Genomic DNA, 13,541 nt, shown 5'->3' on the forward strand with positions numbered 1-13,541 from the left:
GCAGAAAATTCTCTGAAACCGTAATGTGCACGACTGTGTGTTTTTGTATTTGCATATACTGTAAATTGTTGGCATGTGGTATCCTACTTGAGCATGAAAGCAATTAGATGAAATAAAAGTCAAATGGGTGACCGAGTTGGGTCAAGTTCCCGCTGAGAGGTGGGAGGCAAAACCCTAAAATCCCCAGAGGGAACAACCCAGACACTAATTAAAAACTTGCTTTTATGTCTGTATTTGTGCACGCACAACCACATGTATGTACCTTGAGGAGGGCAGCAGATGTGTGTGTGTGTGTTCATGTGCTCACTATATTGGTTTCTTTCAATATGTCTTGGATTATGTTTTTCATTTGGAGAATATTTGAAAGTGCTCCAGACTGTACAGTCAGTAAATCTTGAGCTGATTTTAACTACTTTATATACTTTTGAGTACCTTAATCTATAGCAATGCATCATATTTCATGAGCTCATCAGAGCTTTTTGGTGTATAATTTAACACGAAAATATTCTGGTGAACAGAACGGTTGTTTGAGTTTAAGTTTGCTAAATTGATTTTATTGCAGAAAAGAAAATATTTGTCTTTTCTTTTTTTGGACGCTTTTACAGCATTGTTTGAAAATATATACGCAGCATTCTCAATCTGGTTTACGTGAATTTGCGGCATATCAGGCTTCAGCTAATTGCTTACATTATCGATTAATCTGCTTATTACTTTCTTGATTAATTGTATGAAATCTGAGACAATACTGAACAGTATCATGGGGATGTTTCATCAAATTGCATGTTTTGTCAAAAAAAAAAAATTAAAATATATTCAGTTTACTGTTTCACGAGAGAAAGAAAAGCAGAAAATCCAAACAATTGAGAAGCTGGAACCAGAGCTTGAAAAAAATGACATTTTAACAACTCATTGTTTCTGCTCTAGTAGTGCATTGTAAGCTTGGCATAGCTGTATTGAGTTTTTTTAAGTGGAATAAGTACAAGTATTTCAAAACTATGTACTTTTAGTACAGTATTTGAGCAAATGTATCTTTTTACATTTCACCACTGATTCAGTTTCATTTCACATGCGCTGCCTTTTTCCAGTGAAACAACAAACCTCATGCCATTAATTGGCATGCTGTGTCTGTGTGTGTGTGTGTGTGTGTGTGTGTGTGTGTGTGTGTGTGTGTGTGCGTGCGTGCGTGCGTGCGTGCGTGCGTGCGTGCGTGTGTGTGTGTGTGTCTCTGTGTATGTGTGTGTGTGTGTTGAGGGGGTGTGCTGCTAAAATAATGCCCCGGCTGTCCTGATATCCCACAATTCTGCTCAGCTGCACGGTGGAGTTTGATAGGCTGGTGGAGAGGGGGAACTGCAGCAGAGTAGCACCGCTGTCAGGAAACAGAAGCCCACTACGAATGCAACTCGCGTAAACCAGCTGAACGAGGACGGTTTACCTGGTAATAAACCTTTTTCTTTTGCTGCTTTACTCATCTTATCAAACACTTCGGCGGTCTTACAAGGCACGCGCGCCTCCCCGGTATGTTCAGCTCTCTGTTTAATCTCCTCTTATTCCACATTGGGGTCGTCCGACCACAACACCCGCGGCCGCTGACATATAATTAACATTAAGATACTCTTCTACTGTAGTCACTCAGGCGGAAAAGTCGAGCGGACGTGGCTAACCGTGTCGGAAACGTAACCGTTTCATCCCAGTGTTTTGCGTTGTAGCCTTTGCGTAACGTTGTAGCGACATGTTTTTTGTTTTTGTGCTGAATGGGCTGCCTGCCGCGGCCGTTATTTTGTAGCTAAAAGTCGGATATTTCAAAGCAACAAGCCGCTTAAGGTACAGTAGGCTAACGTGCTCCGGTTACGAGGCAGAAAGTGGGGAAATGGGTGAAAACGGGACGATAGATCAGATTTTTTTTCCAACCTTAAACCCCCGCGTGTTTTTACATCAGTGGAGGACAGTGCTGAGTCACTGGCAGACACGGTAACATTTGAGCACAGTTAATGGATTAAAATAGTTATATTGTCGGAAGGTTAAGACGACATTCTTGAGTGTTTTTGATCTGCAGTGCGGTAGGCGTGGTTAGGGGCAGGATGACACGGTCCGGATCCTCTTTTAGCATCCTCACATCCTCGTAAGCACGAAATGTAATGGCCGGAGTCTGACTTGACAATTTAATTAAGATGCACAGTAAGCTGTTGTTGCAGTAGCAATGGAGGTAGCGACATCGTGGGCCTTGTTAGCAGGCTTTCATAGTGTATGCATTGAGAGTGTGTCTTTTGATCCCAGCCTAACATGTTTTTTTAACCTGTTAGCAGTGTTAGAATATTAAGATAACTGTCTTTCTGTCACACATTTGCTTAAAAACTGCTGATTTTATTTGATATTCAGGATGATCTTTCTGCAAAACCCAACTTCTGTAGGCATGGTGAAGCTTTACAGGCATGAACAACAAGTCAATCCAAATCAAATCTTTGTTTTTAGGGCTTTTGGATTTCTAGAAACATATGACAGCCTTTTTCCTTAGACACTTGAAAAGGAAAAAGTACAAATATTATTATGACTGGCTCACAGTAAACACAGAGACACAATGGGGTCACTTTAAGGTAAACTGAAGCAGACTGTTTTTTTCATTGTTTTTTTATTTTTTTTAAAGTCAACAAGGGTGAATTTGATGACGTCACCTTGTGATTATTTTCTGACATCAACTGATGAATGAAATGAGTAGCAGAATAACTGATCATGGAAAGATAGATCAGATAAAGGCAACGAGCAACTATTTAAATTAAGTTTGTCTGTGAAAGGTCAACAAAGTTCATTACATTTTATACTAATAACTTATCTATAAATGGTAAACATTTTACCATCCTCCACTAAAGTTGTGACTGCAGAAAAGAATACAATCTAGAGTTGAAACGATTTATCTTTTAGTCAATAGACAGAAAATAAACTTATATTAAATTTATTTTGCTGAACAATTATTGTTTTAAGTATTTATTTTAAGCCAAAATGTTTAAAAAAATAAATAAATACTGTGAGTATTTGCTGGTTTTCTTTGTCTTCTACGACATTAAACTAACTATTTGGACGGCTGGTTTGATAGAACAAGCAATTTGACAAATGTCAACTTTGGCTCTGGATCATTGTGATACTCATTAGTTGCTGCCCTGTTTCAGTACTATATGTGCCTCAGGCGAGGCTGGGGTGTTTCCCAATGAGCATACTGTCCAAAATAACTATAAAAGTGAGTGTGGGGATGGCATGTCCCAGCTGATGTCAACAACCCATTTTAACGTCGTGCTCTCCTGCAGACATTATTGGTTATCAAGTCACAGCCAATTTACTGATTACATATAGCTAATCGCTTAACATGCTTAATCCCTGTCGGCCCGCCTAAGAAGTTATTAGCTCCAAGCTTTAGTTCTGATCTTTTACATTAACAGGGGATTTTCCTTTTGTCAAAAGGTGCTGTGAAACTGAACTGAGAGCTGCTATACATGCATTTCAGATATTTTCCCTGTCAGACTCATTGGTGATGATGCTTTCAAGGAAAATAACCCTGGCCTTAAGCGACCACACGGCCACAAAGACATTGAATGTGGCGAATAATAATAACGATAAGTTAGCTGGTCTGTCTGTTGTATCCCTGAGTGCCTTGCTGCGAGTGACAGTAATGCTAAGAATGTAAACGCAGCAAGCTGACGGGATTTATGGCCTCCTCAGCAAAAATGCTCTCAGCCTGGAGTCACCTTCATGTGACCAGTATCTCTTCCCCAGTGGCTGCTGTTGAGCTGGGGAGTGTCTGGTCCTGTTCAGGCTACAAGGGTTCAACTAAAAGGTCTCTGAAAAGCCACTGGAATGTCTACTAAATGGGAAAATACAACGGGCAAGAACACATTAGTTTCAGCTGTTCTGAGACATGTACGTTTCAGACAATAACCATCAGTGAAGCAGTGGATGATGCTTCAATACTCAGTTTCCAGTTTATTGGGTACAGCTATCTAAAACGAATGCAGCCTAATGGAGCAGATCTACATTAAATACTACCTTCATGAAGATTATGATGTTCAGTTATTGTTGAATCTGTTTCAGAGAGATGTTGAAAGTGAATGATCATTTTGGAGGTTGTAGTTTGTGGTGCATTGTGTTCTAATGACACGTGTTTCTATTATTATGTCCGCCCCATTCATATCAAACATCTTTACTTTAGATGTTTTGCTCAGTCACTCATGCTACCATTTGTCTAACTTGTAGCTTTGTAGGATGTTTTTTTTTTATTATTATAGATGGCTGTGTTATTGGCTGGCCTGTTTGTTGGCTCTATAAATGAAATATTAGTTGCCAGAGCTGTCTCTTCACTTAATTTGTGCTGCACCAGAGCCGGAGAACAGTCTGGCTGAAACCACTGGGGTAGAGAACGGATCTGGGCTGTTTATGTTTCTTGAATCGTTTAAGGCAGGACTACACTTTGCTAAGTCATGAGATGTTATTGAGAAACATTTTGTATGCATGTCTGATGCCTAACTCAACTTTGTCGAAATGTCTATCCTTATATTGCAGCTTGCAAGCTAGATCAGTCACGTGTTGTTTCAGTGAGAAACAGTAATAGTCTCTATAGAGTCAGGCTAACAATTAGTTCCTGGAGTTGCTTGCTACACCAGTTTAGTGGACTGACAAGTTTAATTTTAGCTCTGTTTATTCCAGTCTAACCAACTAACTTTATTCTAGGGCTACAACTACGGATTGCTTTCAGCATTGATTCATTTGGTTATTATTTTCCTGACTAATCAAGTAGAAATTTTCAGCAAAATTTACATAATTCAAAGATGATGTTCAAAAACCAGACACCATCCAAAACACAGACAAAATTGACTAGAATGTAAGACAAGGAAACAATAAATTCTCATATTGGAGAAGCTGGGGACATGAAAATAATGCTAAAAATAGTATTTTATTCAAGTTATCATCATAAAATTTGCTTTCAAAAGTACAATTTTAGTTATTGTGACAGTTTAACTACTCACTAATAGTTTTCATTGATGGTGGCACTCTATTAGGGCTGGCCTAATACAAAGAAATTGTTAGTCGACTAATGATCATACAAGTTTGTCGACAAATCGATTCGTTGATTTAATAGACAGATCTGTAAAATCTGAGTTTTTCTCTATAGAATCAGCAAAAGCACCACTTTAAATCTTGTGTTTACCAGAGACGTGCGCACTATTTATTTATTTATTTGTATTTTATACACTATATTCATCCCGGAAGGGGACATTTGTCTCTGCATTTGACCCATCCCTGTATATAGGGAGCAGTTAGGGGAAGTCATTCTAATTGACTAAAAAGATTTCAGTCGACTAAGACCAACAACAGACTAGTTTACTATCCGTACACACACCGTGCATGCAGAGCTAATGTTGCATGTGATGTAAGTCGCTTCAGTTAAACTTATTCACTGAATGCCTCAAATGTCACGTAAATGTTAAATGACAACAAACGTAGGAAACGAACATGGTTTGCCTGGAATTGAACATCACGTTCATGATAAGACAAATCAATACATTTGTTTGTTGTTTTGAAGTCAGGACAGTTCGGGGATCTGTGGCCCCTCAGCAGAGGTGTCTCTCACTTGAGTGGCCAGACCAGCTACATGGTATCCTGTTACAGAAGTGTGTGTGTGAGAGAGAGTGAGTGTGTGACAGCTGTCAGCCCTGCAGCCATGTCGAGGGGTCTCATCATAAACTGCAGGCCCACTCAGAATGGGCCTGGACGTGTCAAAAAACGCCAACTATTCCCCTGCATGTAGCCTCCATAAGCTCCTCAAGGGGTTATGGGTGTGGGGGGGCAGGGGTGACAGGGATGGGCCCAGCTGTGGTTTACTCTGGCTAATGGCACTCGGCACAGATGGCAGTCCCTCATCCTTGTGTGTGTGTGTGTGTGTGTGTGTGTGTGTGTGTGTGTGTGTGTGTGTGTGTGTACAGGCCACTTTCCAACAGTATGCATTACAATCACAAATGGACCTTTTTTAAATGGAAGTGTGCATGCACACAGTATTTAGTGTCAGCGATCTATTATATAATGTAGCTACATATTGATAAACCCCTGCTTAGCTTTTAGCGTGGCATGATTATCCACTGCAATGGATCGTCTCACCAGTCGGTCTGAATGTGTATTGGCACACAGGGGGTTTGATTAACTGTGGGTTACTTTGATGTGTATTGTAAAGAAGAAATGGACGTGTGGTAATAATTATGTAATTGTTCTTCTGAGGAAAAGTTTGTTTCTGGAGGAAGAACAGAAGATAGATGGTTTCTCTTTGTCTATATCTGCAAGTAGAACTCAGGTGACAGTTGTGTGAAATGTGTTTTATTGTGGTAATCTGAGAGATCATTGAAAAAACATGAGGATTATGGTGTGATTTGTTTTTTTTTCTTTACCAATGAAAAATGTTTTGTTAAGTCTGTAGAATGTGATGTGTAAGCCAGGAAATCTCTGCGGCTCGACGATGTTTCATTTTAAAATGGTATTTTGACATTCACTTTACCCTGAACAATAGGCCATGTTGCGATTTAACACTATTTTTGATTAATTGCGCTGTCCTGGTGGGTAGCAGCGTCTCATTTTTAGGTTGTAGGCACAGGTTGTGAACATTAACTAGGCTGTTTCTGCTTTCTCAGCCAACAAAAAGTAGTTAGACATCTTTGAGTTTTGTTTATTTAAGCCTGCAGTTACTTGCAAATGTTGAAAGGTAGATTTGAAATGATTCGGATATGATGAGTAGATTCAATACTGTCTTGAATCCATCCCTACTTCCTGTGCGCCTGAGGATTTTTGCTGTAATACAGCAACTGTTTCTGACAGCAAATGTAAAAGATTTAATGACTTTAAATGTTGAATCTCTGTAACTCAACATTATTCAGCAATAGAGCGGCAAAGCACGCGTTAATGTGTTAGAAAGTCTGACGGATAATTAGATTTGAAAGACTTTGCTTCAAGCTGAATCTCTTAGTCATTATGATAAGACTGCATTGGTGCAATAATCAGCCGCTGCTGTATACCAGCAGTAATCCAGGACACTAAATGAGTTGTGAATACAGCTTTCTGAATGCGTTATGTATGTGCCAGTCCATGGTGAGGGCCACACACAAGGCCGCTGTGTGAGGGCTGTTGTGTGGCCCCGTGAAGAGTGCCTGTCACCAGTGACTGAACGTATTCTTCCTCCATTTCTATGGTGCTAAGATGTTCCTTTCCTCCCCTCCTACTATAGTTCCTGTTTCGTATGGGGTCTGAGAGAAGCAAAGGTTAGCTGTGCAGCCGTCGCTGATTACTGAGCCGCTCCTCAACTCTGCCACACATGACACAACAAAGTATCGGAGTGCTTCTGAAAAGGACTCCAGTTGAATTTGCCGTAGTGGTGTTTTAGCGTTAGTTAGCCTCATTTGGAAAATATGTTTTTTTTTGTTTTTTTTAAAAGCCAGGGTTGGAATTTGGATCTTGTGACTTCTTCGCTTCATGTACGTTTCCGCTTCTCAGGCCTGTAATCAACATTCAGCCATCTTTACGGTCTTTTTATGGCACCTGAAGTTCTTGAAGTTTAAAGGTTAGAAGAGTTTGATCAGCATGTTGCGTTCAGTGACCCCTGATGTTCCTGACTTCTATGATAGCGTGTGCAGAAGTAACGAAAGTAACGTGTCCAAGTCCAGATCATTCTGCTCCATTTAAACACCAACAACTCTCTCTGCTGAAGTGTTTTTTATTTCTTGTCTGGCTTTATATTGTATTCCCATTTTAAGTAATTCCATAGGAATTCAAACCCATTGTTCCTTTTAGCATTCAAAAACACAATGTCCTACTTACGTGTATCATTCTGCATTATAATAAACAGTAATACCAAATGATATTGAATCAAGATGTTGTTCTTGCTCGTTTTAGTTTGCACGCCATTTAATCACACCTATGGCGCTTTAAACGAGACAACAAAACATTCCTTTCAGTTTAGCTCAAAGTATTTTAAAGCATTGCATCTGTCAGAGTGTAAGATGAACAAAGCAACACCGAGGCATGATGAGGGCATGGACTCCAGCTGTTAATAAATCCAGCTATGTGCCAGCCAGTCCTGTTCACAGCAAGACACGTGGAGTTAGGCACGCGGGCCAAATTTAGTCCTTGGAAAAAGCTTTCGAGAACAAGTTTCTTGTTACAAATTGTAAAGTATTTTCACCGCCTTGCTTTGTTTCTACAGCCACAGTTTCCCATCGTAGTTTTTCATATAGCGCGGCCGTCGTTTTGGGGATCACCTCGGCCCACAGTGTTGCTTTTGTTGACCCAGAGGCCGCTGTGCCCCCGCTGGAAGTCAGAGATCCCCCCCCCGAATCCTCCCGGAGTAAACACGGCCCTATAAATAGAGCTCATGGAGACGCAGGCCGACAGCAGAATGACAGGCATCCGCCGTACTACAAACCCCAAACTCCCTGCAGCAGAGGCCCCAGTGTGCTGTCCCGAAAACACGCCCCCTCCGAACCCCACAACCCAATGTCGAAGTGTGTGCGTACGGTTAGCACAGGGGCCCCCAGTGCAATCCGTCCCATCTGTCGTCTTCGTTTGGCAAAACTGGCTATTAGATGTTTCCTCTCGTTACACGGTTTTGGGCCCTTGGGACGGCATCTGTCGCTGGTATGCTGCTATCGACAGAGGGAAGGTCATGCTCTGAAAGACGTGTACTACTGCTGCAGTACAGTACCGCAGTACTTTAGAGGGTTGTTTGCAGGGTTGCCGCCAGTGTATTGCAAGTCATTTCATTTAAGGATTTTTTAATAAATTTTTTTGCTTAATTGATTGTTTTGGAGCCGAAACATTACGTATATAATATTAGTCCATCAACGGAACAAGAATTTACTAATGGTTTAGGTCAACATTTTTAAACAAGAATGCTGAATATTCTCCAGCGCCCTGCTTTCTCTGTTTTATTCCGTTTTCATTTATTGTACACTAAACATCTTTTGGGGTTTTGGACCCAAAAAAAATCCGATAATGACAATAATCCTTAGTTGCACTCCATGTGAGTGTGTTTTGAAACGGTTATGTGTGTGTGTGTGTGTGTGTGTGTGTGTGTGTGTGTGTGTGTGTGTGTGTGTGTGTGTGTGTGTGTGTGTGAGACATACAAGAAAGAAAGAATACAAAATATTTGATTTATCTTTTTATGTCACTTATTGTCCCTCTAGTTTCTCTCCTCTCTCTTTTGATCTGTTTCACCGAGGGGGGAGATGGCATTCAAACACTCAGTCTCACTAGCAAAATTAGTTCCTGAATAGGAAAATGAATCTCCCCTCAAGTCGGAACAACAACCCCCCCCCCCCCCAAAAAAAAAAAAAAACCCCGAGGGAAACGCTGAGTACATTGTAGAAACTGTGGATGTCAGGGCACCAGCAGTCTAAGCACTTTCCATTATCAGCTGTTGAGATTGTTGAAAAGGAGTCTTGAGTGCACCAAAGCCACTTTATAATTTCACTTTTTAGTCTGCTGTCAAACAATATCCACATCGCTGCATTTTCTTCAGAGAGGAGCTGATCGTTACACGGGGCTGACGGTAGATAAATTCATATCCAGTCAGCTGACTCATCTCGCTGTCCTGTTTACCCCCCCCCCCCCCCCCCCCCCCCCCTCACTCCAGCGTGATTCACCATGACAACTGAAACAGGAGCAGACTCGGAGGCCAAGCAGCCACAGGAGAACAAGGAGACGGAGAAGGCCAAAGCTAAAGCAGCAGCCGAACCCACCTCGCCTCAGAACCAACCGGAGCAGCTCCCCGCCGCCGCCGGACACAGCACCCCGGCCAGGAAAGAACAGGTCAGCCTCTTCATAACTACAGTCGCCCCACAGTCAGCGGAAATCATAGCTTCAAACATACTTTTTTGATATTCTACTAACACTTAAGTCATTTATTTGAAGGTGTTTTTATCATGGTGTAAACACCGTACGTCTCCCCTCTAGATTAGCTTGAATTTGAGAAAACATACGAGCCATTCATCCCACTCCTGAATGAATTGTGTCTTTGTGTGAAAAATGTAAATTAACAAAATAAAAACTGACGACATGACCTCAGTGTTCTCAGTGGCGTTTATAGCCATGCAACAGATGCATCTGTTGACAAGTCAGTGCTCGATGCTTTAGTTTTGGAGATGGCGTGAAAGACGTATTGAAAAATGTAATTGTTCCCAGTCAGCTGATTTTATGATGCATTTCACACAGCTGTAGGGAGAATAAGTAAACAGACCTACTGAAGAAAACCTCGAGGCTCATAGCAGTTCATGGTTCCAGATCTCTGGTATATGTCAATGAGATGAACTCTGATTTGAACTGCAACGATGACTTATTGTCAATATTTGGAGTAGTCCACACTTCTTTATCCATGGGGTATTCAAAAATGATAAATGAAATCAAGAACCACCTTTTTGGCGAGAGCTAGCAGACAGACAGAAATGGCAGGTTGGTTTAATTCGCTCTCTAGATGAATGAATGCGTAAAGATTTCCACTCTCTGTATTTGCCTTTTCTACCTTCCTGGCAGCGAGTGATTACAAACACACTGCTTTTGTATGCCAAGTCCAACAGGCAGGGGTACTGATATACTTCTGCACTTTCGTAGGTCCAAGAGGCACTAAAGTAATTAAAAATCTGGTGATATTCCATTTTCATGTCGTCCTCCTCAGTCACTGATGGCTGATGGATGTGTACGCCAATGTAAAACCATCCGATTGCCGCAGTGTAGCTACTGAAGGTTCCCAAACAACCATTGCTTTTAAACCCGGAGTGGGGGAAAATGGGCGGGGCAGCATTAGGTGAATGGATAAGTAAAAAAGCCTCCAGTTCAGGTGATCTGTTCTGAAGAAGAGTGAAGCCCTCTGCAGCCCCACTGATGTTCTCTAAAATCTAAAGTGCTTGGTGCTTGGTCCAAACAATCTATTATCTAATCACTTTACAAATTGAATTTCTAAACTGCAGTGGGACTGTCTCAGACCTGAGGCAGATTCCTGCTTATTCCTTAAGCTTGTAGCTGGTGTTCTTATCTGACAATTCTGATGAAGATAAACACTGTATTGAGTTTAAACTTATAGATTTGTCATTTACAATCAGCCGATGTTAAGGAGTCGAAAGTCACCACAGCCAGATGTGGACAGGCAGTAAAAAGTCAGCGTTGGTTTTGAGATGTTTTGCCTTTTCTTGTGATCTGCTGCGTGTTAATGCAATCTGAGCACGCTCAGGCTCACAGCCCCACAGACCGAGCAGTGTGGCTTTTATCATGATGTGGAAAAATTGAAATATGGAAATATTTGATGAGGAGAAGAAATAGAGCATGAGTTGACGCACAAATCATAATGGACTGTAATAAGAGAGCAGCAGATGCAGGGTGAGGTGATGGATAGATTCATCATGTCCTGGCTGAGCAATGTAGCAAAAGAAATCCTAACACAATTTTAATGAGAAAAATATGAATGTACACATTAGAAAGCTGCGCATTACCGCCGTGATGATGATACCCCTGAGATTATACAACTTTGTGAACACCAGAGATTTTGCCTTGCTGTGTATATACTGAGGTAATCATCTGATAAATTTCTATCTATCTATCTATATATATATATATATATATATATATATATATATATATATATATATATATCAGGCCACCGTTGCCTGACCGGCCAGTCGGTCTCAAATATAGCCACTTCTGTGCTGATGTTTACACTCATGTGCTGCATGTTGGTTCACGTCGAGCAGTAACATACAATTATCACGGCCACACACACATGATAATCACGGTGCTCCCTTCAGCAGTTCTTGAGATGTTTTCGGTCGGGAATGAAACGTCTGATCAACCGACCGACCTCCCTAGAGCCACTAGCATGGCTAAAAACTGTTTTTTAAATGTATAATTTACTTCCTTGCATTCCCTTAAGGTGTTACTTATTAAGTTGATCCATACCAGTATCTGCGTTAAACAGACCTCATCGTGTCACACAGCAGATGATGGATGATGCTCTGCCATTGTCGGAGCCGTGTGAATTGGCAGGAACGAAGCTGAGAAATATCACAGCAGCCTGACACACCAGTGTCTGTGCTTCCTGTGAGACACATGCTCAGGCTGAGACATTTCTCTGGTCCAGCACGGTGCACATACATAAAATCTCAGTAGTAGAACAGTAGACGGAGGCCTCTTCATTCATATTGTATCGTTCACGAATAATCCGTAAGGGTTTTGAATACATCATTTGGTAATTCTTGTAAATTCAAACTAAATCAAATCTAAAATTAGACTTTGATCCTCAGTTCTCTAAAGGTGACTGCAATTCCCTTCTATTGTTCAGCACTACTTCTAAAGGTGTCTACTTGAGCTACATTAGATAGATACAATGTGATGGATTCAGCCTATATAACAAGATAAGAATGTTTCAATATATAAATGAAACGGGGCATTAAATCCACTTTGTGTGTAAGTATGAATGAAAAATGTCTCAAAGCCAGAGGCCTCTTTTCCCGCATGAAGTCAGTCAGCAAGGGCTTTGTTTTCAGCCAAGTGGAAAATTGGATTTTCTCTATTTAAGACAAAATGGCAGTGCACCTCTAGCTCTCCTCAGTGGGACCCGATTACATTTACACAGGGTCCCAGTCTCCAAATTGAGGTTTTGGACATGTGACAGAACTGGTGGTTTTGTCAAAGACAACTACATTAAGGAACTGACATTAAGGGCAGTTGGGTAAGGACATGGTGAACAGAAGGTCTTTTTCATTTCTGATCTGTGAACACCTAAAATCAGAATGCCATCCATACAATGAAATATATGCAGAAACGTCTCGCTGCTTCACTACGTTTAACAAAGACAACAGAGAAAACTGTAATTCATCGTTCAACTAATTACTGTTAAACAAAACGTGTTTGTTTTCTTCCTCTCAGGAGCAGCAGGAGGGGGACCAGGTATCCCACAGGTCATCCACCAGTCGTCTCTCCAGGTCTCCTTTGAAAGGAGTGAAGAAGACGAAGATCATGGAGTGTAAAATCACCCTGCTGGATGGCTCCGACTTCACACTCAACGTGGAGGTGAGAGGAAGCGGGGAACTTTTCGTTAGAGGGTAGTAAGGTCGGGAGGAATGCAGCCGATATAATGCATATAGGGCATCAGGCTGAAGCATAATTAATTTCAGGATAAAACAGATTTTAAGTTTGCAACTGCATTCATTTTTCTAATTTTGAGCTTTCTTAATCTGCAGTCTGAAGGTATATTCAGTTATTTAATGGGCAAAACCATCAGCACTTTTGCTGGCAAAAAGGGTGGAACAGGGTTCATGGAAAATTTATAATAATTTTGATAAACAAACAACCCGCCTGGATTTCACAAAACATAAAAATGATGGTTGATTACTGCATTAATATGTAAAAACAAGCGTGATCCACAAAGACATTGTCATAGGGAGCTGAACAGCTGACACTGTTCGCCTTCTTAACTGCTGGTTTAAAAGCCCTTCTAAGAAGTAAGGATTTAATGGATTTCACTACACATT

At 41.0% G+C, this 13,541-nt stretch overlaps 1 protein-coding gene across 19 annotated transcripts in view; it reads left to right on the top strand.

Moving 5' to 3' along the window:
- The window catches only part of epb41l3b (erythrocyte membrane protein band 4.1-like 3b), a 48,289-nt gene that overhangs the window by 8,573 nt on the left and 26,175 nt on the right, over positions 1-13,541 (top strand). For 4 of the 19 annotated variants that reach the window (XM_068737706.1, XM_068737700.1, XM_068737704.1 and 1 more), the window contains exons 1-3: positions 1,305-1,435; positions 9,656-9,831; positions 12,937-13,080. In XM_068737706.1, coding sequence (XP_068593807.1) covers positions 9,667-9,831; positions 12,937-13,080 — 309 coding nt within the window. In that variant the 5' untranslated portion in view covers positions 1,305-1,435; positions 9,656-9,666. Of the gene's footprint in view, positions 1-1,295; positions 1,436-9,655; positions 9,832-12,936; positions 13,081-13,541 lie in introns of those variants that run through there. The other 15 variants (XM_068737690.1, XM_068737693.1, XM_068737692.1 and 12 more) reach the window with 8 other exon arrangements.

Source organism: Cebidichthys violaceus, unplaced genomic scaffold (genome assembly GCF_023349555.1).
Source record: "Cebidichthys violaceus isolate CVI_PGR_0920_01 unplaced genomic scaffold, fCebVio1.0.p SCAF_8, whole genome shotgun sequence".
Lineage (NCBI taxonomy): Eukaryota > Metazoa > Chordata > Actinopteri > Perciformes > Stichaeidae > Cebidichthys > Cebidichthys violaceus.